Source organism: Rhamphochromis longiceps, linkage group LG14 (assembly GCF_057381845.1).
Source record: "Rhamphochromis longiceps isolate RC_006_pf linkage group LG14, R_longiceps_female_GT1.1, whole genome shotgun sequence".
NCBI classification, from domain to species: Eukaryota; Metazoa; Chordata; class Actinopteri; order Cichliformes; family Cichlidae; genus Rhamphochromis; species Rhamphochromis longiceps.
Genome location: NC_140570.1, coordinates 11527574 through 11554730, shown reverse-complemented (window position 1 = coordinate 11554730; position 27157 = coordinate 11527574). Strand labels below are relative to the sequence as shown.

The 27157-nt window shown below is 39.3% G+C and overlaps 1 protein-coding gene across 2 annotated transcripts; it reads right to left on the bottom strand.

The window, feature by feature from the left end:
• Window positions 1-12174: 12174 nt before the first annotated feature.
• On the bottom strand, window positions 12175-20918 carry LOC146653702 (uncharacterized). Of its 2 annotated transcripts, none has more exons than XM_085429206.1 (2): window positions 20569-20918; window positions 12175-14748 (listed from the first exon to the last, which is right to left on the bottom strand). In XM_085429206.1, exon 2 carries the CDS (start codon window positions 14361-14363, stop codon window positions 12681-12683), a length of 1683 nt encoding a protein of 560 aa, XP_085285332.1. In that variant the 5' UTR covers window positions 14364-14748; window positions 20569-20918; the 3' UTR covers window positions 12175-12680. The 2 variants fall into 2 exon arrangements, with proteins under 2 accessions (XP_085285332.1, XP_085285333.1); XM_085429207.1 differs by having other exon boundaries at window positions 12175-14738.
• Window positions 20919-27157: the final 6239 nt, after the last annotated feature.

Below are 27157 nucleotides of genomic sequence, written 5' to 3'. Positions count from 1 at the left end.
TCAAAGTTTCAGACTTGTGACTTGACTCGGACTTTTACACCAGTGACTTGAGACTCGACTCTGACTTGCCTGACATTACTTGAGACTTGACTTGAGACTTGAGGATAAAGACTTGAGACTTACTTGAGACTTGCAAAACAATGACTTGGTCCCACCTCTACCACTACTTTATGCACCTTATGGCTGTACTACAGATTTTTTTTAATCTCACTTTATTTTTCCTGCTTAAATAAAGTTAAATACAAAAGTAAAATCAAATTCTTGATCGCAGCTCACTTAGCCGAATGTCTTGCAATGAATACAGTCTTGATCAAGGTTTATAAAAATAAAACTAATCTGACTTGAAAATGAGCCATTTTTTAAAATGCACCATTGGGAGAATAAAGTTTAAATGCTCTACAAGGCATTAGAACACAGCTGCAAACACATGTGCCTTTAATGGGGTTCCTTCTATAATTCCTCCTGTATTGTAGTGGCTAATATCCGTATGTCTATTCAGACTACTGAAAAGATGCAGGAAGAAAAATAGCTACAGAAAGAGATTACCCGAAAAGATTTATCGTCTTCTTAAAAATGTTGCTCTCTTATTTTTATCGGCATCTTTGGTTTTGCTCCATCTTCGACATTTTAACCAGATACTTCGATTTTTAAACAAGTCCTTCAACTGTGACTGAGTGGTCTTTTGTTGTGTTGAGCTGAGCTTTTCATTGCTAATGCTGTTCTCGGCTTGTGAATATCTGTAGTGCTGTTTCAACTGCTGTCTGTTAGATTTGTCCTGCTGTCACGAATGCCTCCTGCTCTGTTTACTAATAGTTTCTATTTTCTTGGTCTGGTTTCTGCCATTACTTTAAAACCACTGGCCTGAATACGAACTGATTGCAGTTTCCAGGATGATGATAGCCTGCTGATGCAGTTTAACACTGGTACAGAATTAACTTTTTTTTTCCTTTTTTTAGCATTTGTGAAAAGCTCAGCAGACTCCTCTAATGAAGACACCTTCGCTTATTTTTAAGCGTAACAACACCTTCAATGCAAACAGTGGGCAACTCAGAACTAAATCATGACTGCTGGTTGTTTGGGTGTAGTCCTACAGTGTTTCAACTCATTATTACATTGGATCAGTCCTTTACTAGCAGAGCTGTGTTTTCAGTCATGCAGACAGAAGATCAGATTAAAACTTGCACAAAAGATGACAGATAAAAGCCCAAACACTTGAAAAAATTGCACAAGGCAACACAGCTGTGACAGTTTTGGACACAAAGTTGTTTTGTAGATGCATTTAGAAATCATCACTTTAAAATCAAGACAGTGCAGAAGTGCAAGCATGTTTTTTGATAAGGATGGATAAATGGTTTCTTTAAAGGGAGATTCGATTTCAATAATCTGCCTGACCATGGGATCTTTTTCATGTACTGAGCCTTGAGCAAGAGAAAAGGCCAGCAGTCGACTGTGTGTTTGAATTTTGTGTGAAAGGGTTCATCAGCTCATGAGGTCAGTTTTATAGAGAAGAAACTTCTCACAGCAGTTTTCACTGCCAACATTTGTGATTCAAAGTTTTGAAAACTTCCTTTGATGGACTATATAATTTTCCTTAACGTGCTCTGAGTGTTTAAAACTCAGCAAAGCAAGAAGACCTCAGAAAATCCTTTAGATTTGGATTGGCTATTTTAACTCTGGTGTACACACTGGCTTTACACAAGCTTTTAGGTTAATCATTGTACGACCGTGATGAAAAGTCTCTACTTATCTGATCCATTTTACAGGAACATTCAGCCAATGACGACGCAGCCTTGTAAGATATTGATTACTCCCATTATTTTCCTAATATCCTTATCATAAAGTGTCTCATGTCATCCTGTGTCCTGAAGCTAGGCTAGGCTGTTTGGGCTGGCTCCTGTTTGCTGGATAAATGAAGATTTCGTTCTTGGCTTTTAGTTCCAAAAGCAGCAGCTTTAAAATCCTGTTGATCAAAAAAGATATCTGCGATTGAGGCTCTTTGTGCCTTCCGCTCACTCTGTTACTCCGTCCTGTGTACACTGTGACACTAGTTTTATAATAAGCTTACTCATCATAATGAAAGACTGAAAATGTCTTTCTAAAGAATGAAAGACTCCAGCTTATGCAATTCAATTTTATTTATACAGTGGCAAATCACAATAACAGTCGACTCAAGGTGGTTTATATTGTAAGGCAGACCCTACAATAATACATACAGAGAAAAACCCAACAATCATATGCCCCTCTATGAGCAAGCACTTTGGCGACAGTGGGAAGGAAAAACTCCCTTTTAACAGGAAGAAACCTCCAGCAGAACCAGGCTCAGGGAGGGGCGGGGCCATCTGCTGCGACCGGTTGGGGTGAGAGAGGGACACTAGTTAATATCCCATACCCTTACCCTAAACTGATGCCACTTCTATCTATCTGTCATACCTGGCCAGTGCTTGTAATACGACACCAATAAATGAGTCAAGCATAAGCATATATATGACCCATACAAGTATTTCTCTAATACAATGTTCACATTTGGCCATAAAATGATAAAAACTGCATTTCCCAGTGTCAGGGAATAACTGGGCATGATTTCCAGGAACAAATCCCATAGACTCATGCATATCACTGTACACAGGAAACTGCACACATAGAGTAATCTATCACTAATGTGATTATTGACAGAAGAGCAAAAGCACTAGGGATCTTCTTTCATTTACTTTCATCCTGTTGTTGACCAGTTTCAAAGAAACTCATATTATTCATCCTTTGGTATATTTCACCCTATTCCCCCTTTCTCTATCTAATGTCTTCTTAACAAGTTTTCTTTTCATGAGTTCTGTTACAAGCCAGATTTTCAGCCTTTCATACCAGATATCTTCAGCATTCTTTTTTTTCTCTTCAGTATCTTCAAAATGCCTGAGACTCAAAATACACAAAGAGGTATAATGTGTGGAGAAAAATAACAGAAGAAATCAATTTCAGTCGAAAGTGGTTCCAGTGTTCTTCTTCATGACTCCTTTTTTTCTCTCTCCTTCACAATGATAACATTTTTCAAGAGTTGTTGTCCATGTTTTCTGAATCCTCTGAGGCATTTTGGTACATAATGTGCTGTCAGTGTATGCTTTCTCAAGTCTTCATGTCTCTTTTGGGAACAATTTTTGAAGTCCATTGTGATTTCTGTCAGTCCTTTTATTGAAAAAGAAGATAACAAAATACGGATACCGCTGTAGATATATATATACCGATGAGCTGCAGCAATGTGAACATTAAAGCTTGTCTGTAAATTCCAGTATTTAGCTCTCATCTCTGCTGTCCACTGAGAACTAAAAACTGATCTGTTCAGACTCCATCTGTTAATATAGCTAAGCCTTCCTCTTCTCATCTCAAACCTGACCTCGGGCCAGCCTCTCTAATGCTTCCATGCCAGGCAGACTTTACACAGATAGCCTGGCGTAGATCAGAGTCTATCAAGGCTCTGCTCCTGCTGGAGAAATAAGCTAATTAGTAAACAACAAAGAATACCAGAGATACGTTTCTAGCAGCTAGACTGACAGAGATGAAATCCAGTTAGAATGCTGATTTTAAACTACTTTATAAACTGTCAGTGTTAAAAGGCATTTCTTAATTGTCTTGCTTTAAATTCCCTTTCATCTCCAGTAAGTTTATACCAATGATTTTTTTAAAAACAAAGTACCCATGCTCAACACAATGAGTAGAACCTGACGGTGTGACTGTGTGTTTGTGCAGATATATGATTCTATCTCTTCTCTTTCTCTCTCATTTTTTAAATATCATCATTTGTTTTACTTTGTTGAATTTCATCTCGTTTGTATTCATTTACTTATTTTCCGGTTGCTTCGCTCCTGTTTCGGGACCCGCTTCATCCGGCAGGTAAGACATGACTAATGCTTGTGCTAATGAGGTGTGACAGTTTGCATGTGAGTTTGTGTTTATGTTGCACTGTGGTCAAATTAAATGTGAGAAGACTTGTGTTTGAAGAGTTTGTGGGTGTCAATAGAGAACAACATAGAGTGGCGATACTGCAGTCAAACGTCTCCCCCCCCACAGTTAAAGTATGGTATCTGCTCACCTCACTACACCCCACCCCTTCTTTCTTTTTAGACTCCCAGTGGCTTTCCTTGTTGTCCTTTAAACAGAATCATCCACGTCACTTGCAATAGGAGTGAGTGGAGTTGTGTGGGGACCCCACAGGGAGGTCAGGAATCTCCTATTGTCATTGCATACCTTTGCACATTGTCACTGTTGTACGTTCTTGCCTGAGCAGTTGCCTGTCTTGCCTGCTGGCAAGAGGCACTTCTACTGATATGCACATGCACTGTCACACATGCACCTGGCACTGGGAAGGTGATTCTTTTTTTTTAATATTAGAATGATTGATATTTACTTTTGGGGGGTTGGAATGCATTTCACCCACAGTTGATGGCAGTCTTGTTTCTTATTTTCTAGTCTTTTGTTGATTGATTTGCTGATGCTTGTGTAAAAGCACCTGTAACACTAAGGAATTTGGGCCATATATGGCAATCAATTTTGAGAAATCTATATTTATGTATCTTTTTTTATCTGCAACTGTCAAAAGATTGAGAATACACTAGAGTTACAGCCACACACACACACACACACACACACACACACACACACACACACACACACACACACACACACACACACACACACTCGTATACATGTATGCATGTGTAATTTGACTGTCCTTTTGCATCAAAACAACTACAGCATCAGAAAATGTCAGCGCGCACACACTTGTACTTCCATCAGCTTATAACCTTTGCTCTTAAGCAAACCAAAGGCTCTGTATCTTTGTTCTTTCAGCTGTCATTGCTGTCTGTTTGTGTGTGTCTCTGTGTGTGTGTTCTTCGAATTTTGTCTGAGCTCCGTGGTGACAGCAAACACAGTGAGCTCCCCTGACATTTCAGTGAAGTGCTGATGCAGATGGTGTACTCAGTGATGTTAACATGCACAGGTTAAACACAACAGTTCCCGGCAGCCTGTATTATCTGGGTGCTGACAGAAGATCAGAAGGAAGCATGGGCAGTGCTAACAGGGTTCTGTTGTATAAGCTCTAAATATGGACAACAGAGAAAGCACTGAGGGGATAAGGTGTCTTTCCTTTTACAGTTTGGGCAAAGGACAGTATTAAAAGACAGAATTCCCCCCGAGGAGAGTTTGCTGATAACATCCCTGCTCCTTTAACCTCTTGACCCTATTAAGAAACCGCACAGGTAGGCATCTATAAAGACAAAGCAGACAGTTTGCTCTTAATTATCTATGTAGGGCCCATGTGGACATGCTGGTAGAGTTGTACCAAGCCTTTAGTAAAAGAGTGATTCTGAGGTTAAGCTATGTGATGGAGGATTTTCTTTTTTCATATATACTGAAGCTCTTCACATAATCTCACTGAAACTGTTGTTGTTGATCAAAACATCAGGCATTTTCACTACAATAGAGTTTTTAACATGCTGGCAAACAATAGTGTATAACCATCATTAAATACACAATCTGGTATTTCTAGATTGTTAAAAACAGTCTTTTCAGCTCCGTCAAAATAAACCTCATAGTCATAGTCACAGTATTGCATTTGGATACAGACAAAATACAAAGAGCTGAATTTGATTTGGGTCAGGCACTGTTAGTGTTTTTGAGATGAGGTTCAGGATGTTGGGATGTTCTTTCACCTCCAGCCATGTTTGTATACTATGCAGAGCCATTCAATTGGAATAATTATCAAAACATTGTTTGAAATGGAAATAATTAAACATGATTCTAGTCAGCTACTTTTCTTTAAACCTCTTATGCCATCAAATGCACCAACTGCTCTCCATTGCTTGTTCAACCACTCTGACCCCGAACTTCTATGGGATAACAGTTTTATAATTAATCATGAGTGTAACGTCTCCAAAATTTTACTGGAGCAGACACGCAGTGAGGTAGACATTAATTATAAATGAGACACCTAAAGGTCATGGGCTTGTAACTTTGTGTACTAGCTAAGACTGGAGTGGACTAAACTCTGAATCTTAACTTCCTCTTTAATGAGGCTATGCAATGATGTCAGCTTGGTTTACTTACCCTCATCTGAATGACTGTAAAAGATAAGCTCCCTATAATTAAAGATTCCACTTTTCCACTAGAGTCTGCTAAAAGCCTTTTGCTTTCTAGTTCTGTAATTTTGATATTTGGGAGAAATGTAATAAAAATAATTAAGAAAAAAATCTCTGATCAGGAATCTGACATCGAAAAAATTATCTATCTATCTATCTATCTATCTATCTATCTATCTATCTATCTATCTATCTATCTATCTATCTATCTAAATTTCTTTGATAAGCAGTAAAGTACTGGGTCTCTCCAGTGGGCGTCCAAGTGTGCAAATGCCAGCTGTCTTCAAGTTTCTAACATCAGTGTTTACAGTTGATGTTTTGTTATCACCAGATGCCCAGTGTCTTGTTAGAAGTGAGAAATATATGGAGTATAAACCCACAGGTCAACTGCTTTAGTCAAGTTGGCCCTGCTGCCATGGTCACTTCCTTAACGAATGTTGTCATTCAAAGATCAAAAATGCCATCTGCTGTTTTCACAGGTCCTTGTAATATTATATAAGTGGAGTAAGAAGCAAGGATCCTACATTATCTGTATGTCCTCACTGTAGAAAAACTTTACCTGGTTAAACTGCATTATTTGCATTATATGGCTTGAAATACTCCTCCTGTGCTGGTAATGAATTAACAAGGCCACCTAGAGAACCTTTAGACCAGCTGGTGAAAAAAGGCCCTGCTACTTCAGACAGATGTGAAAGTGAATGTTGTTTTCAAGCGACGTCAATAATGCCTGCTTTTATTTCATGCTGGTAACAAAACAGTATTCTTACTTCAGATGTGGCAAAGTTTAAAAATAAACATAATAAAGTCTAAAAAGTAAAAAAATCAAACCTAGAATTTTTTGTTTGTTTTACAAAATACTTTTACGTATATTCTCCCGGTTTGACCAGGACCTTGGACCCACTAGTTGAATTGCCCTTGTATGACACATTGAGAACATACAGGAAATGTGAATGTTTCTAAATGACTGTATTTAGGAAGTATCAATATGCCACATACAGATTTGTCATATAAAACAGGACTGGTGTGCTGGTGTGCTCCAGGCAGCAATTTTCCGTGCCAGCATGGCAAAGAAATGTAAGAACACTAAGCAGAGCCAGCAGACACTCTGTTGTGTTGAACATTATATTAAAAGGCCAAAGGGGATATGAATGAGTTTAGATGCACAAACAAATGAACACACAAAAGACACTCGACACACAAAGCGATGAAAAAAAGGATTTTTTAGTCAGTCTCTGACTAATTCACTCTATTTACAGATGGATCTCAAAAGACTCTTTGACTAAAGCGTACAGACAGCTTTATTACAGTTTACAGCTATCAATGACGTTTAATGAAAATGTAGACATACAAATGTATAAATGTATTTTTCCATATTCCAGGTTCCAACTTTAGTACCTCTTCTTACAAAGATTATAATACAATTTCCCCATGCAACAAGTTGTTATTCAAAATAACCTGCCTGCAAAGTCTGCGTCTTGTCTCTGCAAAGATAGTTTTAATAAATGACTTGGATTCTGCATCTTAGTGTAGGTCACCTCAGGACCTCAGGACGGGTGTGACCTCAGGAAATCACATGATAGGGTGGGGCTAGGTTTCACAGCGGATTCACCTGAAACCTTGGCTGATTATGAACTACACCCGTTTTCACACCTTGACTCATGTGATTAGGCAGAGGATCAACAGGGGTTACATGACACTTGGGGACACTCCCTTGGACTTAAATCTGGGACTCTCCACCATTTGACCGTAGAACTGAGGAAGTTTCTCGGATGAGAAGTGAAACGTCTTCAAGCAACTTAAAGAAGTCCAGACGCTTTTCTTTCCAAACTCTTTAGACTATCATGACCTGGAGACTGAGAACATCCACAGACACATCTACCTAGACATTATTTGAATATCATTTATTGAAATATTATCTATGAGTATGTAACCTCTTAATAAACATTTAAAACATAAATTATTGTAAGTATGAAACAATCTCAGCTGCATGTATGGTCTTGTAGAAGAACCACTGACTTTGGTTTACAGATTAAATGCTGAAGATACAAAGAGAGTATCCACAAAGAAAAGGAGACAACACAGAAAGCAAGAATAAACGATACCGAGAAACTTCTTGATATGAAGCAACAATGCTAACCAGTGCCCCAACTTTTCATTAGATTATCAGCCCCTGCCACTTTGATTACACATATATTGCTATGCTGTTTTTAAACAAAACATGACATTATGGGTATCTGAAGATGTCCAATGTGGTTTGCCAGGTGAATTTGAATATTACATGTTTTTTACAGGACCTACTTTTTAGTTGAATCTGTTGAAAATGAAATTGAAAATTCAACTTTCTGAAGTTGTTTTATCTGTTAAGTCTAGCTTTGCGACATTTTGTCACTCTAACTGAGTATGGTCCACATTGTGGCTGTCAGCTTTTTCATCTGGTAGTAAATTGGCTTATTTCTACCCACTTGCAGCTGTTACTGCGGCATCCCAGTAAGATCTAAATCTGTGCAGTGCCATATGAGAATCATCAAATTGCTGTGAGGAAGGACAGAACAGACAGTGCTCCTACTGTCCAATCCATCTCTCTCATTCTGTGCTACTGTATCATTGATTACAGCTGCAGCAGTGACTTGATTTTTAGAATATTTCTTTTTTCCCCAAAGCATGATTGTTCGGCACTGGTCGCTTCCATTTCCCTTACACTTGGAAATGTTTGGAATTTAATGACATGCAGAGTTTAGTCCGTCAAATCATCTGCTCCAGATCCTTTAGTAGCATGTAGCATGGGCGAACTCCTTAAAACTTGTCAACGTGCTTTTGGTGTATTTTATATAGACACTGGAATGAGCAATTGTAATATAAACAATATGAGTGTGTCTTGTAATACAGTGCTGCCAAAAGTCCCTCCAAAGATTTGTTTTACAAGTCAACTATATGTTGGTAACTATGGGTGTCTCAGGGTGTGCATTGCAAAGTAGCAGTAGCAATGACAAGCAATAATGGACTGAAAAACACAGTAATGTGTAGAAATATGTTGCATGTTCCTGTCTTCAGAGCAGCACAGCATGTAAATACATAAACAACCAGTGCTAGGTCAACTGATTTTCATACATGCTGGCTTCAGTTGTTTGGAGACAGGAACCCTGACTAAATGTGAGGAAAGTAATTACTCTGTGCTTTTGGCAAAGAACATATTGACATGTAATTATTTTGACGGCATTACTGAGTCAGAAAACAAGTGCAAAACGGCCGTTCCATATTCCAATATAAATTATGTTCAAACACCAAAAATGGGAAGCTAGCAATTTAAACAAAAAAAAAAAAAGTAAATTAGGACCATACAAAATATAATTCACTGGTTTCTGTTTTTTCCACTTTGGAGACTCATTGTTATACTTTTGCTTGCAGCCATGTTCTTCATTTTGAGCCAGAAGAGACAATATTGGAAGGCTAAATTATCAGCTAACACTAGCAAACTTTGTTAGCAAACTGTATCTACAAATTGTGCACATGCAGCTCCCAATATTGCAGGTTAATAAAATATCAAAATACACACAAACTGAAACACTGTAAAAGGCCCTAAGATCGCACAAATCTGTGACTTAAATTAGCGGAGATGAGGCCAAGAAGACAACCATCAGCAACAGCTGACTCTGTCAGTACACCTGTCAATCAAAGTGACAGTCTCCATTTAAACAATTCACACCTTATATAGTTGTTAAGGAAAAGCTTTTTTTTTCTTTGCAGCAGACATCAAGGCATTCCCAGGCCAGCCGAGAGATATAATCTCTCCAGCGTGTCCTGGGTCTGTCCCAGGGCCTCCTCCCAGTGGGACACCTCACCCAGGAGGCAGCCTTGTCAGATACCCAAACCACTTCAACTGGCTCCTTTCGATGTGGAGGAGCATTGGCTCTACTCTGAGCCCCTCCCGATTGGCTGAACTTCTCACCCTATCTCTAAGGGAGAGGCCAGCCACCCTTCGGAGGAAGCCCATTTCTGCCGCTTGTATAACCATAAGACATCCCATAATAAGTCCCGTCTTATAACGTCCCGTATTGATTACTGCAACTCCCTCTTATTTGGTTTCCCTAAACGGTCCCTTCATAAACTCCAACTTTTTCAAAATTCTACAGCTCAGGTCATAACTCGTACTCCTTCAAGAGCTCACATTACCCCAGTTCTTCAGCAGCTTCACTGGTTGCCCATAGAAGCCAGGATAAACTTTAAAATCTTACTTCTCACATACAAGTGTATCCATAAATCTGCTATTTGTGTGACCTGCTCCATATCACCACTGTTTCCCGCCCTCTCAGATCCTCATCTGCTATTCATCTCACTGTTACGTCCGCACATCTTATCACTATGGGGAACAGAGCCTTCAGTCGCTCTGCTCCTCGGCTCTGGAACTCTCTTCCTCCAGCCATAAGAAATATAGACTCTCATTTAAGTCACAGCTCAAAACACATCTGTTCAAACTGGCTTATTCGCTTTAGTGCTAATTTTATCTGTTGTCAAGTTCTGTTTTGCAATTTTAATTTATTTTATGTATTTTATGACTATAGCTCCTTTTATTAGTTTTGTTCTTTTGTAAGGTGACCTTGGGTTTATGAAAGGCACCCTCAAATAAAATGTATTATTATTATTATTATTATTATTATTATTATTATTATTATTATTATTATCATCGTCATCTTCATCATCATCATCATCATAGGGTGAGGGTAGGGACGTAGATCGACCGGTAAATTAAGACCTTCACTTTTACACTCAGCTGTCTTTTCACCAAAACAGATCAGTGCAGCGTCAGCATCACTTCAGGTTAGGTTAACTGGTGATTCTAAATTGACCTTGATATAAGATGTAAGACTTGCCCACTACACAGTGAGAACAAAATGATAACGGATATAAGTAACAGTTTGTTGTAAACTGATTTAAGAAATCAATGATACATTTTGAAAATACATCCTGGTATTTGCATTCTTTGACTATGCCAGAAGATTACAACCAGATAATGTGCTGCTTTCTCAAAGAGACACCCCTATGTTGCGTAATGTATATATTATAGAGTCCTGGATCACAACATGATGTTACATCTACAAAATGCATAAAATTCGTTTATGCTTGTAAAATTTGTTATTTGAAATGTAAAAATAAAAAAATGCAAAACGATTTCAGAGAAGGAATGATCTTTCTCGTAGCGTTATGCTCTAGGTGATTACAGGAGTTTGGTTTTATGGTGTGTTATCAAAAGTATTACAGCTGCACAGCAAACATATCAATTTAGGGATAAGTACAATTGAAAATCGCTTGGAAATTGTTATCCTCTGGTGACTTTCCTTTATGCAAAGCACTTTTGTCCCACTATAGTAAACAGAAAGAAACATTGATCAATGAAGTATTTTCAAGCTTTTTAAGGCAGTAATTTTGGCAAACTGGGCAGTTCAGTAGCTTGGTTTCCACTAATTCCATACTGCATTTCTTTTTAAAAGGGACACAGAGAGTCTCACAGTGAGTAACCAGCCACTCTTTGTCTTAATAACATGACTGCAGCTCCAGACAGCTCATCTCGGGGCAGTGATTTTAATGATTTTCATGCTAAATAATTATTTATTTTCTGACAGTTTTGTTTCAATTAATTTATTCCACTCTGTCCAAACTGCAATGGACAAACCCGAACAATCATGTGTACAACTGTTTGATTTTGCATATAGTAACATTAACAAATGTGTTCATTAAACAAAATTTACCTTGCGCGTTTGCGTTATAAAGTTGGAATAAGGTTGTTCCTGAATTCATCCAAGTGCTGGCTGAATTGAATTAGCAAGGCTTAAGATAAGATGACATAAAGTGAACAGCATGAGTAAGCTATGACTGGAAATAAGATGTAGACCCCAACCTTTTTTGTGCCACGGACCAGTTTATGTCTGACAACATTGTCAGACATAAGATGTTGCGGATAAATGCAACAAAATAAAACTAGTACCGGTTGTCAAGGGTTGACAATTTGTTCAAACACAGTAAGAGAGAAATGAGACACTGGCAGACCGACTCAGAGTTTCAAAGACGTGCGCACGGGTGAGAGTCTCTGAGCAGACTAACACACCGAGCACCGTTTACTCGCTTTATTTATAAGGCAAAATGGGTTACATAATACTTCCTCTTTCAACTGAAGAGGGGAGAGCTCAGGCATTGTCTTAGCTATCTAACTTCTGCACACAAACTGAAAAACAACGACACAGCAGTATTCATGCTTATCTGACATCGCAGACACTGAAGTAAAGAATGCATGTATATGTCCTGTCTTTGTCAAACATCTCACACACTTAAGCAAGGAATACATTGTGTTCTTTTCAACAGTAAGCTTTACCGTGTGAAAATATATAAACACTTGATTATAAGGCATACTTGTTTCTACTTGATTATACTTTAATGATTTAACTAAAATAAAAATTCTCTTAACATTCCCTCCTGATGTTAATATATTTCACATGTTTTACTCAATGCATAGTCACTTGTTAGTCACATTTTCAACTTGCACGTCATTCAGTGAAATAATTAAACAACAAGCTTGTCAAGATTGTCATAGAGATTTTCTTCTCTCTCTCCCACACTCAGCATACCATACTGACGATAGGGATCCTCCATAACTGACTGAGCCAAGACATGGTTTCCTAACATACGCTTGAACATGTTTGTCATTATGCTTCTCAGACATGGGATAATACAAGCAATGAAAAGGCAAAATAGTAACATCACACTGAAAAGGGCCAACAGGCCTTTAATCAGTAGAGATTTCCAAGAGCCGCTCAGCAGCCAGTCCCACCAACCTTGAGTATCGGTAACGTAGTCCTGCTGCTGAGCGTCTCTCAGTTGTTTCAAAACATTCAAAGCATTTGTCATGTTTAATGAATGGATGTTATCAGGTATGTAGGTACAACATGTAGTGTTAAACAATACGCAGAGACCACCTTTCTCTGCGAGAATGATGTCTAAAGCCACTCGGTGCTGCATGACAGTGATGCGAATTGCATCAATTTCTTCATTCTGTCCTTGATTAATGCGGGTTGAAGCATTTAAAAATAATCCAAAACGATAGTCCAGGGTTTCTATCCGTAGTGCGTGTTTCCCTACTCCTATCCATGGAAACAAAGCGTGTATTACCTTCTGGCTCTTGGTCCAGAGTTTGAAGTCATCTGGTACATCAGAACCAAGATATGGATCATGGGGCTTGAGGCCTGTGCTACGTTTAGCTCTGGTGTTGCTGTTCACTGACATCTTAAAGGTGTGGTCAGATACCAGAACAGGGGCACAGAGTCCGGTGCTGTTTGGTGGCAGCATGAAATAGACTTTCAGGCCACACGCCCAAGCTGCGCCCTGTACCCAGTATGTACCTGTCGATGAGCCGATGCCATCCCAATCTGGTGCCGCCAGGATCATGGAGCAGTTTCGGTTTTGTCCTAATTTCTTCAGACCCTGGGGCGTACCTGTTTGTCCGGTTGCTCCTGTGAAGTTAAAGCACACTGGGTGTTGTATGTCAGGTGGCAAAACAACTGAGAATGATTTCAGTTTTCTATGGCTGACGTTTATATGCACCCAGTAGGCTTCATTGCAGGTGTAGTTTATATTTGGGTACTGGTGGGTGCAGTTTGTTATGTTGTAGATTAAAGACTTTACACTCTGTGGGACTATATATTGTGTAGTGTTGTGGCATGTGTTGCTGTTTTGGTCCTTTATGGATCCACCTATCACCATCACAGGTTTTCCTGGTGTTGAGCAGGTCCCGGTAATGGCTTTGTCATATATGCAGAGTGCTTCAGCCTTGGTTGGGGGTTTTCCATACACTGTGGCATGGAGTGCTGTCGTGGGCATATGTGAGCAGACATAGCAGTTTGCGGCATTGTCTTCTCTGTGCACTCTGTCATGGACATACCGGTACCATGCATTGTTCAGCCACGGGTGGTTGTGTTCTTTGTCTATCTCCTTCAGGTGCGAGTTGTCGTGGGTCCACCTCTTAGGTCGGAGAATAATTGGTACTGTCTTGTGGGTTCCACTGGGCATCAACCAAAAGAGTGTCGTCATCAGGAGGATAGCCATTAGACAGAATATGTAGCACATGAGTAGTTTTCGTTTGATGTCACAAGCGCCCAAGCACAACAGCTTTGGGGCTGGAACTGGTGCTAGCATTGATTCTGAAGCTGGTTCTTCTTCTGGATTTATCAGGTTGTTTTCCTCAGTCATCTTGTTGAGATTTTATTCAGGCGTCCCTGGTGTTATTATTGGTTCTGCTCTTCGGTGGGATAGGTCAGTCTGATCTTCAGGGCGACCAGGCACACCCGAGCTCCCACGTGAGTAGCACTGCCGAGGAAGCACAGGGCGGGAAACCCGTTCAGCCCTGTCCTCCAGCAGGGGTTCACGTAAGAGTCAGGGGAACCGGCGTCTTATTGTGGTGCAAACACTTTCTTCACGTGGGATTGATGAATCCACGAAACTCGTTCGGCTATCTTACACGCTGTGGGTGTGGTAAGTAGCACCTGGAAGGGACCTTCCCACTTTGGAGCACTCCAGTTTTTCCGCTGGAGGACTTTAATCAGAATCCAATCACCGGGGTTCAACCTGCAAGAAACTGAAGAAAAGTCACTCGGCAGTTGATTGCTTAATCTCACTTCTTTATTCTCAAATAGTTTTGTCATCCATTCTGCCATTGTTGTTTCTGCAATAGATTTATTAATTGGCTCACTCATTATGGGGAGTGGAAAATGTCTGCCATGTACGATTTCAAATGGCGTTAGACCACCTGTTCCTTGAGTTATTCTCATCCATAATTTAACCAAGCTTAGACATTCAGGCCAAGGTTTTTTAGTCTCTTCCATACATTTCCTCAACCTTTGTTTAATTGTGCCGTTAGTTCTCTCGACTAATCCTGCACTTTGTGGATGATAAGAACAGTGATGTTTTATGCTGAAGCCTAAAGCTTCAGAAACTTTACTTATTACTTCATTTACAAAATGTGTGCCATTGTCTGATCTTATCAGAGATGGAATACCGTACGTTGGAATAAAATGATTACATAGACATTTTGCTACTGATATTGCATCTGCTTTTTTCACTGGGTATATTTCTGGCCACTTGGAAAATACATCAATTATCACAAGTGCATATTTGGAGGATTGTGATTCATTTAATTCTATGAAATCCATGTGGACAGTGTGAAATGGATGCGGTGGTATAGGGAAATGCCCTCGCTTTGGACGTAGATTTCCCTGTGCGTTGTGTCTTTGGCAAATCATACATGTTCTGATAAACTCTTGTGCTGAACTTTCAAAATTTTTTGTATAGAATTGTTTATTAAGAATATTAATCATCCCTCCTGATGACACATGAGTTTTCCCATGTGTCACTAAAGCAGCAGTTCTATGCAAAGATTTTGGAAGCACTGGTTTGCCATTACACATCATAAGGTTGTCTTTTAATTCTGCTCCATCTTTCACCCAAGATTTTTGTTCACTCAGCGATGCTGTTTTCTGTGCATCTGCTAGTATTTCTAAAGGTATTAGATCTATGGTTTCTGTTGTTAAAACATCAATTTGTTTTTCTGCAGCTGCTTTTGCTGCTTTGTCAGCAAAGTTATTTCCTCTCGTAATTTCTGTGTCATCCTTTTGATGAGCTGCACATTTGCATAGTGCTAATTCTTTTGGCAACGTTATTACTTCTAATAGCTTTTTTAGAAGGTTTGCATGTTGAACTGTGTTGCCTGAGGAAGTTGTCATTCCTCTGTTATGCCATATTTTAGCGAAATGATGAACTGCTGAATAGACATATTGACTGTCTGTGTAAACATTAACACTTTGACCCTTATATAAAGTACATGCTCTGATGACTGCGGTTAGTTCTGCGCTTTGAGCAGAGTTTGAGGAGCTGAGAGCTTTTGCTTCTATCACTTTATCAACAGTTGTGACCGCATAACCCACACAATTTCTACCGTGAATGTCTTTTGACGCTGAGCCGTCCACAAAAACATTACTGAAACTGCTCTGGGGGGAGCTGTATATATCAGTGCGAGGTTTTGTATCTTCCTCTAATTTTTGAATGCAACAGTGTTGTTCTCCGTCCAGAGAAGTCGGCAAAAGTGTACTTGGGTTTAGCTGGCCACACTTCTCTATTTTTATGTGTGATTGTGTAAGTAGAATCCCCACATAAGAAAGTTGTCTTGCATGCGTGAGGAAAGAGAGGTTCGCTTGGAGCAAAATAGAGGTCACTGCATGTGGGACTTTGATGATCAATTTATGTCCTAGAACAATGTCTGCACATTTTTTAACTGCCTCTGCTGCTGCTGCGCATGCCTGAACACAGGTAGGTAATCCAGCAGCTACAGAGTCAAGTTTGCATGAGTAGAAAGCTAATGGACGTTGTTTTTCTCCAAAAGCTTGAGTTAAGACTGCTTTCATATACCCTCCTGCACCATCAACATGGAGAACGAAAGGTTTTCCATAGTCTGGTAATGCTAAGACGGTACATGTCTGCAGTGCTATTTTCAAATCAACGAAAGCTTTTTCTGCTTCTGGAATCCATTGTACTTTGTCTTTTAATGCTAGATCTTTACCATAAATGAGGTTCTGTAGTGGTTGAGCTAGTAATGCGTATTCTGGAATCCAGCATCTACAGAAATTGCACAGTCCTAAAAAACTCATCATTTGTTGTTTAGTTACTGGTTTTGGGGCATTTTGGACTGCTATCTTTCTGCTCTCTAACAGCTGCCTGCCTTGTCCTGTCAATTTGTGGCCAAGGTATGTTACTTCCTGGCTCCACAATTGCAGTTTATGCTGTGACACTTTATGGCCTTGCTCTGCGAGATGTTGCAAAACTGTTAATGTGTTTTCTTTGCACTCATCTTTTGTATGGCCTGTGATCAATATATCATCTACATACAACAAGAACTGCCCTGGGGCAGGGAGCGTACAAGATGACATTGATTTTCTCAAAGCCTCTGCATACAGAGTTGGGCTATTCTGGAATCCCTGAGGCAACCTTGTATAAGTATACTTTTGATTGTCAAAGGTGAATCCGAATAACTTCTGTGAGTCAGGGTGCAGAGGTACGGAGAAGAAGGCATTGGACAAGTCTATTACAGAGAACCACCGTTCTTTTGGTGTTACTTGATTTAGAATTGTGTGTGGATTTGCAACCACTGGAGGTATTTGCTCTGTTACCTCATTTATTGCTCTTAGATCATGAACTAAGCGATATTTTCCTGTATTAGCCTTTTTTACTGGAAAAATTGGTGTATTACACGTGGCTTCATTAGTTTTCACGAGAATACCTGCTTTTTGCATCTCTGCTATGACTGGTCTGATACCTTCTTTTGCCTCTGCACTCAAGGGATATTGTGGTTTTACAGGCCTATATGAGGTTGTAGTTTTCACCACTACTGGATCTGCTCCTTTTATTAGGCCTACATCCGTGGGTCCTTGAGACCATAATGTTTGTGGCAGCTTCTCTAGTTCTGGATGTGCTTCAATTGTTAATACTTGTCATTCATCTTGCTCTGTTGTGGCTAAATGTGTGGCTGGTGTGGCTGTCACCGGCCAACACAGCGTTAGCCTCATGCACCCAGTTCTACGGCCTTTTTGCCAGTCCTCACACTCTATTTTGTCATATCTGTCCATTTCTACATTTCTCAGCACTGTGCCTAACTCAGACCAAGGCGTTTGGTCGTTGCGTGCAACAGATACATGAGGGTTGCATATCTTATTTAAGCGCTGCACTGCATCTGTCTGTAACACTGAGCATACTGCATTACCACTCTGTGTCACATACAGGTGTTGTAGGACTAGTTTTTGCGGTCCTAGTCTGTGCACTTGTTGATCATAAATTTTGTCTGGACCTGGGACATATTTATACCACAAGGTGTTGTGATATTTTGCTGGGTCCTGTCTATGTGAGTGCTCAGGTAAGTACATATTAGCTTTGGCCTCTAATGGTTCAAGTTTTGGTAAATCTAAGGCCCAGTAATAATTTGGCTCACCTAAACCTTCACAAACAAAAATATCTTCAGTTTGGCTCTGACTTTCAGAGAGTAGGAGTCTGGCTTTCATGCCACTTTCTTCAGGAAAAACTCCTATTTTTAATTTTGTTAAAGCATCTCTTCCTAACAAATTTAGTGGACAAGATGGATCATAGATGCACTGATTTTTGCAGGCACGGCCACTATCTCTATGTGACATAAAAAGGGGGTCGGTTAGATGCTGTTTTGTCACATGTCCTGAGGCTGATTTCACGATTAAGGTATCTTTTGAAGAGGTTAAATTTGGGACTTCTACTGTTAGGACAGTTTTACAAGCACCTGTGTCGCAAAGGAATTTTATTGGGACCCCGTTAACGTGCACTATAACGGTGGGCTTTGCTTCTGAGCCTAGCAGCAGTTGTTCAATGTTGTAAACTTCCCCTTCACTTGTTTCACTTCCCTTTTCTTGTGCTAGTCATTCATCACGGCGTCTGCGCCTGTCATCTCCACCTTCCTGTTCTTGGCTTACATTTCTACAGTTTCGAGCAAAGTGCCCGATTTTACCACAGTTATAACATCTCATATCTCTTCTATCTCTTCTTTGTCCTGCTTTTTGCTTTCCCCTACTTTGCTTAAAACCTGCCGTGTGTTGCTGTCCTGAGAAGGCTATAAAGCCTGTCTCTGGATCAATCATGAAAACTCCTTCTGTTTTTTCTTTTTGTTTTTGAATTTTGACTGCATGCTCAGCATATTGTAGGGCTTCAGGCAAGGTTCCTGTATTTTGAGTGACCCAGTGTTTGTCTACATGTGCTTTTATCTTAGGCAGTAGACCATTTAGGAAGGCATTTTTTAATTGTTGTTGAAAAGCAGACAGTGGATCGGCATCATAATTTAGCCCTGAGTTTTGTCTGAAAACTGGGCGTAGGCGATCCAAATAGTCTGATGCTGTCTCTCCTTCCTTTTGTTTGCACTCTCCTATCTTTCCATAATCTGGCCTTGGGGCTAAAATAACTTCTATTCTGCCATACAAGTTATTAAGCTCCTGTATTAATTGGGGAGTGTCTGGCCCCAACACGTCACCGTTTAAATCATTTCCTGTAAATTGACCTCTAGCTCTAGGAAGACTTAAACCTAATAAATCTTGAAAAACTTGATGCATCTCATGACCATTTAAACCCCACCCCTGACGGATCAATTCCACTGCATCTCGCCACGGCCGGAAGCCTTCTTTAAGGGGTGGCACATCTTTTAGTACATTCTCTCTGTCTTTATGAGACCAGGGTCGGAATGCATAAATTAAAGGCTCACCGTCTACTGGTATGACTCCTTGGGCGTCTGGGGGACCAGTGGGTTGACCGTACCTGGGGTTAGATAAGGCTACCATTGGAAACTGACCTACAATTTCTGTTTTTTTGGAATGACCATGCTTAGTCATAAGATCAAGTTGTTGTCTGGCCTCCATATAGGGATTTGAAACAAAAGGTTTGTGAGGAGAGCTTACAGGAAGTGCTGACGTAAGGTTAGGTGCAGCTGCTGCAGGCTGTGCAGGCTGAAGAGCATAAGGAGGGGGGTACGGTTTTTCTTCTCCTGCAGTTTTCTGTTTATCTTTAGTTTCCTGCTTTTGGGCACGTTTAGCAATGCGTTTATCGTTTTCTACCATCCACGCCTTGAAAAGGTGCCATTCTGCTAAGCGTTTTGCTTTTTTCTTTTGGCTCTTTTCCTCAAATAATTCTTTTTGTAAAGCAGCCTTTAAAGCAGTTATTGATTCTTGATTGCATTTGCCTTGCCAGGCTGGGCAATAAATTTTATGTGGATTTCTCCACCTATTTGCACTGACTCTTCCTGCATTTGGACAGTTTTTTTCCAACCATCCTTCATCTGCTGTTAATTTTACTTTAGTTTTAGAGTTACCCATTTTGAACTAATTACGTCAGAACTGTGACACCTTCTTTGGCATGAAAAAGTGAGAATGGGTTTTCGATAACAGCCTTCTACTCTCCCACTAATTGAGAGAGCGGTTATCAATTTTACGTGATGAAGCACAACCCTTTTTTCCACCTTTACCAATACGTGAGTGTACACAGGAAAACAGTTTGAGAAGTGGTTCGACCGCGTATTGGGTCGTAAAAACAACTCACTCCTCACAAACAAAGCGCGTTTCTATGATTTTTATTGAGATTTTCTGTAGGCCTATTTATTTGTGTAACACCTTCACCTTCAGCCACTCTTCTTGAGTGACCGGAAACCTGTTCCGTTGCAGCCACTCCCAGAGCGACCGGAACTTTTAATAGCGATTTTTCTAGAATTTCGCTCTTGCCTGTCGTCTTCTTAGTCCCGCATGGACACTGAGATCTGTCGGCGTACCTAGGTTTACACACTACTTAAAGGAAAATCTCAATATCAACGTATTTTAGCGCTTGGTGGAATGCGTGTCATATTCACCTCTACTGTGGCGCTGCGTTTTAAGATCCGGTGCTCATCGGGTCCTGGAGCCGTGAAGGCCGAACGCTGACCGGAGATCGAATTCACGTTCCCGGGTTTTTCGTTTTACTGATCAGATTTCTTCCAGCGCAGGCGTCACGACGTCAGGATCCGATGGAGACCGTCTGTGGAAAACTAGACGTTAAAATAACAGTCAGTTCTCCGGCTACGAAGGACCAATTAAATGTCAAGGGTTGACAATTTGTTCAAACACAGTAAGAGAGAAATGAGACACTGGCAGACCGACTCAGAGTTTCAAAGACGTGCGCACGGGTGAGAGTCTCTGAGCAGACTAACACACCGAGCACCGTTTACTCGCTTTATTTATAAGGCAAAATGGGTTACATAATACTTCCTCTTTCAACTGAAGAGGGGAGAGCTCAGGCATTGTCTTAGCTATCTAACTTCTGCACACAAACTGAAAAACAACGACACAGCAGTATTCATGCTTATCTGACATCGCAGACACTGAAGTAAAGAATGCATGTATATGTCCTGTCTTTGTCAAACATCTCACACACTTAAGCAAGGAATACATTGTGTTCTTTTCAACAGTAAGCTTTACCGTGTGAAAATATATAAACACTTGATTATAAGGCATACTTGTTTCTACTTGATTATACTTTAATGATTTAACTAAAATAAAAATTCTCTTAACACCGGTATACAAAAAAAAAAAAAATCATAACACACGGGAAAAGACCCAGGGAAACCAAGTTAATAATAAAAATGATAAAAAAAATAACAACACTAAAAACTGATAAAAACCCTGAAAACCATAAATTTCACACCCGAGCTTCAACTCCCGCAGCCCGGTACCAAACTCGGGGGCTGGGGACCGCTGTTGTAGTCAACTCAATAAGGTTTACAAGGAGATGCAGTAACATTATTGAAAATTCAAAAGAAAATTGAAAAAACTCCACCAAACAGCTGGCTCTGTGTTTTTTAATTACTTTCATGTGGTTATTTCTGTCATTTTCACGTCCGTTTATTGGCTATAGCTCTAAAAACAACCTGGTTAGTTTCATAACGATCATGGCCCTGTCGAAATCTTAACCCTGCATGTTAAGAAATTATAGATTTAAATATAAATGGGACCTGTTGTAAATTGAAGATGAATTCTAAATAATTTCTTTAGCCCCAGAATATTTTGGTATATGCCAGTAATCCAAAATTTTCTTTCTTACCTTCTTTCTCTGAATTTCTAATATTCGTATGGCGTCCAGTCTTACAAATTAGAAGCACAAAGATGGGGACGGAAAATGTTGCCTGGCCTCTCTCATACCTCACATGAAATATTTATGAAGGCATTTGAATAATGTGATTTTGTAATGGCAAAATACCGTTTGGTGAAAGGAACAGTAGAGGGCAGGGAGGTGACGAACGTCAACAAGCAGAGATTGAGGAATCTTCCAAATGTCTCGCTGGTTCTTGAGGTGCTACTGAACAAACAGATGAATGATATTAAATTGGAAATCTATTCTGTGATGATGTGGGTCTCCGTGATGACACACATATAGTTTTGAAAATTCCTCACATGTAGTCTTTTGAAAGATGAGGCAGGAAAAAACGTCTAAGATTAGAAATAACAGAGGGCCTGCAATCATCTGCTGTCAGTTTAAATCAGAAAAGAAGAGGGCTAAAGTTGCAGGAATAACTAAAACCTTCCCCCAAAGTACAACTCAATTAACATGTATATGAACTGTCAAAGTTAACAGGAATCTCGATGTTTTTATTTGCAAATCATAGCATCCCATTGTTTTGACATAGCTTAATATGTATTGACGAATGGAGGACTGTTGTTTTAGGGATGATGTACAGTCTTACACACTATTAGGAAAGTGCTTAAAAGAAATCCTAACCGGGTGTTCTGGAAAACACATCAGGTTTCAGCACTCATATTATTCTTGACATAGTGATGGACGTGAAATTCAGTATTCACAGACAGAATTTAAAATAGATGAGGGATCTGAAACATTAATTCGTCAGGAGAAAGGACACGTTTTATCTCTATGACTCATTCAGTGTGAAAGAGAAGGAGAAATAGCAATAGTGGGACCTTAGGGAAGCAAAAAATACATATACAAGATCATAGAACTTATTTATAAATATCTTAAATTGTTTTGCTCTATGTGTGTGTTTTGCTGGCTGTCCTAGCAGACATTATATTGTAATATTTGTTGTTCAAGTCACTTTTATTTGGATTCTCCATCCATTGTCTGTTTTATGAATTTCTGTAGTTTCTCCCTCAAGAAGCTAAAGTTGAGTAGACACTGGAAGCAATTCACCTGTCACACATCCCTTTGAAGGTGACAGCTAGTCACTTGCAGTTACCTAGGTGATCCTCTAATGTATTTACTCACAGGTCATATGTCAGTCAACAGTATTACTTACACTCACTGGTAATCCCTTTAGTTGCTCAACCTGAAGATCAGAAGGTTTATCATCCATAAGCAACACAGTGAAATAATGCTAGAATATTTTGCGGATTGAAACTATTTAAGAGATAACAGAAAAGGCCTAAATATTAGTAACTTTTCTCACAAAGAAATATGCAGCCAGTAATTGTTTAGAATATGAGGTAATGTACTTGGTGATCTTGTAAAACACTTGAAAATGCTCAATTCTTAAATCAGTTGAAAGATTTCAAATTCTTATTTTGAAAACTTCAACTTCTGATTGAGCCCATATAACCGAGCACAATTTAATAACTTTTTAATACAAATTGTCAAAACAATTGGATCGTCTAATAATAATAAAATAAGAGAAAAAAATGCATACTATAAACGTCTTCTCACATTTCAGATTTATAAAAAATAATAACTGGTGTATAAGCTAATTTGAAATATGGGTATAGACTTCTAAACACACACAAACAGAAGCAAAAGCACAAAAACCAAGAAGCAACTGAAATCTTCACTCAAAGACGAAGAGCGGTACGGGAGAGATGACTGACTGGTAGTTAAAAACAAATAAGAATTTTTTTTCAGTGTTTAGCTGTCAAACAACAAATTGGAAACATAGCCTGTAGTATGATGGGTCATTAATTGAAAGATGCACTCAGGAATTGGTATCTGCTTCATCATGTACACTGTCATCCTCCCGTGTAACACGGCATACTGTATCTACAATGAAATACATTTACATTATTTAGCAGCAAGCCACCACTCTAGCATTGAAGCTTGTCAAACCAGCATTTATTATTAAACGTATCTGTGATGCAACATCAGATAAACTACAGATATCTCTGACAGAGACAGCTTTAACAAAGCTAATGAGATAAAACCTCCACACTTGTACATCTAGCCAAACGCAGTTCACAGCTTGTTTATTAGTAAGAAACGTGTGCACAGTATATGAGTATATAATGATATAATTATTATAAAACAAACTGCTGATATTGCACTTGGTTTAGGTTCATGTAGATATTTCACAACCAACAGCGTGATCCCTGGCAGAAACTGTTTTGGTGAAAATAGGACTAGTTATAGTCTTTGCTAGTAAGACGACCTTTGACACTGATTGTAATGCTTGTGGGGAGAATTTCAAGCAGGAGGTTGGTGTACTATAAAAACAAGGCTGTCTATCTTTCCTCTTACCCTCACCTATGACAAGCTGCAGGTAGTGGCTTCTCATCCAAGTAAATTACTTGAAGTGGTTCACTTGCCTGATCGTGTTTGATCATGTTGTCTCCTGGGTGAGATGCCTCCGAGGTATATCATACTGAGACCCCAAAGCAGAACCTGAACATGCTGGAGACGTGTTCAGGTCTCTGGTTTAGGGACACAAAGGTAAACTCCTATAGAAGGACGGAGGCAGTGGATCTGGAGAGTGAGTTACTTTATAGAGCGTTTGTTTTTTTTCAGCCAAAGAACTCTGATCAGATTGATCTTGTCCACTCTTTATAGCCACCGACGTCTGACCATCACATAAAGATAATTGCTTGCCTAATGAAAACAGGGGAATGTGGGAAATCAGATAACTCCTCTAATGAAGAGGCCTAAAAGGACGATCAACCAATTGCATGCTGTGTTATGACTATATTATAATCAATTAGCTTAATTTACACACAACTGTGTCTAATTCTGACTGTGGTTCACAGAATTGTTATGATAAAGGGGTATTTGGTTGAGTACAGCAATGACACCCAAGCAATGACTCTTAAAAAAGGGGGAAAAAACAGTAAAGTAAAACAAATGCGTTCTAGCTGCTGCCTTCTGTGTGCAGATTTTGTTTCTGTAATCACTTAAGAGAATAGCAATGTGTATGCTAAACGATGTGTGACAGCCATTGTGTGAGGGGTCTGCTTCGATTCGAGAGCATGAATGTGAGCCTCTGGGTTTGTGTGCTCTCTAATTTGCTGTGACAGTGGAGACTTCTCTGCTCGGATACTACGCTACAAGAGCACCACAAGTAGCTCCTCCGAGCAGACAAGAAAATATTCTTGTCTGCATTCTTGTGTTTCGTGGTTTTCATCTTCTTTGAAAGTACTTCTCTGTTGGGCTCCAGTCAGAGGAGTTGGTTGGCCAGTCAAACGCATTAATAGCATGGTCAGCAAAGCATTTGCTAGTAGTTTTAGTTTAGTGGACAAGTGCTCAGTTCTGCTGGAAAAGGAAATAAGCATATACCTAAATTTTGTTAGCAGATGAAATGATTAAGTTTTCTAAAATCTCCTGGTAGACACATATGTTGACTTTGGACTTAATAAAACACCGGGAGATAGCCCGACATCACAAATCATCACAAACTGCATGAACTTCACATTGGACTTCAAACACTTTGGATTCTGTACTTCCCCACACCTCCTCCTGACTCTAGGAACTTGATTTCCAAAAGACACACAAAATTGAATTTGAAAAGTGGACTGTTGCTCAGTGTTCCTGAGCAACTGTTTTTTAACTTTGTTATAACTAACACTTGTAACACTTCTGCCAGTGTCTATTGTTTCGAATTGGCTTGGTATTAGGAATGCGACAGCTATCTCTTTCCATCAGATCTGTGTCATGGCTCCCTGTGGGCTTACACTAGCCTCAGTCTGCTCCTTAGTATACGGTTGTCCATGTAGCAGTTTCCTACCACACTTTTCCCTTTAAATCAACTTTCCATTAAGAAGCTTCAGTGTAAGCTTCGGTGTATATAACCAGCCTAATCAGCAATAATTCTTACTGGCTTACCCTCCTCAACGGTATTGATAATTATCTGGCCAATTATCAACTCAGCTATCTACCCCATGATTTTGGTTGTATGTGCTGAACTACACTGAGAGATACATTGTGTCTGAGTTCAATAATGTTTGATCCACTTCAAAGAAAGTTTCACTAATGCTGGCTAACACCTTACAGACCTTTATAGGGTTACTGAAGTTTGGCTAGCTGGTATATAATGATGTGATACGTGACCGCTAGCGACACAGCTATGTTAGCATAATATAAACAGTGAAGCTGGAGGATGAACGCTAACTTTTTTCCACTCGATAAAACTTAACGTGAGGGTTCCCAAAGGTTAGGGACAAATGGCAGGATGCTGTAAACGGACCAAACTTCAGTCCGGAGAACAACTGAGATAATCCATCCACAATATGAGGTTAGTCATTAATAGACTGCTGGGCTGTAGTTACATCGTAAGGGTTTAAAAACTGAGCTTGATTGAATTGATTAGCTGTAATAAAAACTGAGAGAGGCCAGCAGTGATCACTGACTGTTTTTAGGGGCTTGTTGAGATTAAATAGAACAAGATACAAAGCATTAAAACGTGTTAAATACAAACAGGATTCATCATTTTATCACCTAAAGACTAGATTGGTCTACATCTGTTTTGTTTTCCTGTTTTTAAATCAATGGCAGTGAATATTTTATCAGAATAAACAGTAGTTTTTGACACAGATGGGAAACAATATTTCACCAACTGATGAAGGTGTACAGAATAAAAGTGTTTTGGTTTGCTTGAATAATTTTTAATTAAAGCAGAGTCTCAAAAGAAACTCAAAAAATTAGAAAAATAAAAGAAAGTTGACTATATATAACAATAATAAAAAAGTTAAGGGGAATAATTTAAATGAAATCAATAGTTTAATTAAGGACTTCGACTTTGGCAGCTTTCCCAAGTTATAATAAGCAACAGCAACCGTGTTAGTAATTCAGTGGAAACAATCAGCAACATCAAGTAAATCTTGCCACTTACCTATAATTTAGGTTTGTGAGGTTAATACCCCATCAGGAAATCTATGAATTAAAGCACTACTTGGACTGAAATCTAATTAGTAAACTCTTAGTTTTGATTTTTGTAGTACTATAAAATATGAAGATAACAAAGTATTTACATTTTTGCATTATTCCACGTCTTATGTGGTGTCCTGTAAAAACAATACATCTTTCAGACAGATATATAGATATATAGTTTCTCTATTATAACTGTTTAAAAAATGTGTCTCATTGTCAGATCCTCCTATTATATTGAATCCCTCCAGTTCCACAGAAGGTTATAATTCTCAGTACTGAGACAGATTACATTTATTTCTTGGGTTTCTGCAGACATATGTCAGCAGATCTGA

Coding starts and splice junctions, on each gene's coding strand:
- LOC146653702 (XM_085429206.1), bottom strand. CDS start 14,363: ATGACTGAGGAAAACAACCTGATAAATCCAGAAGAAGAACCAGCTTCA.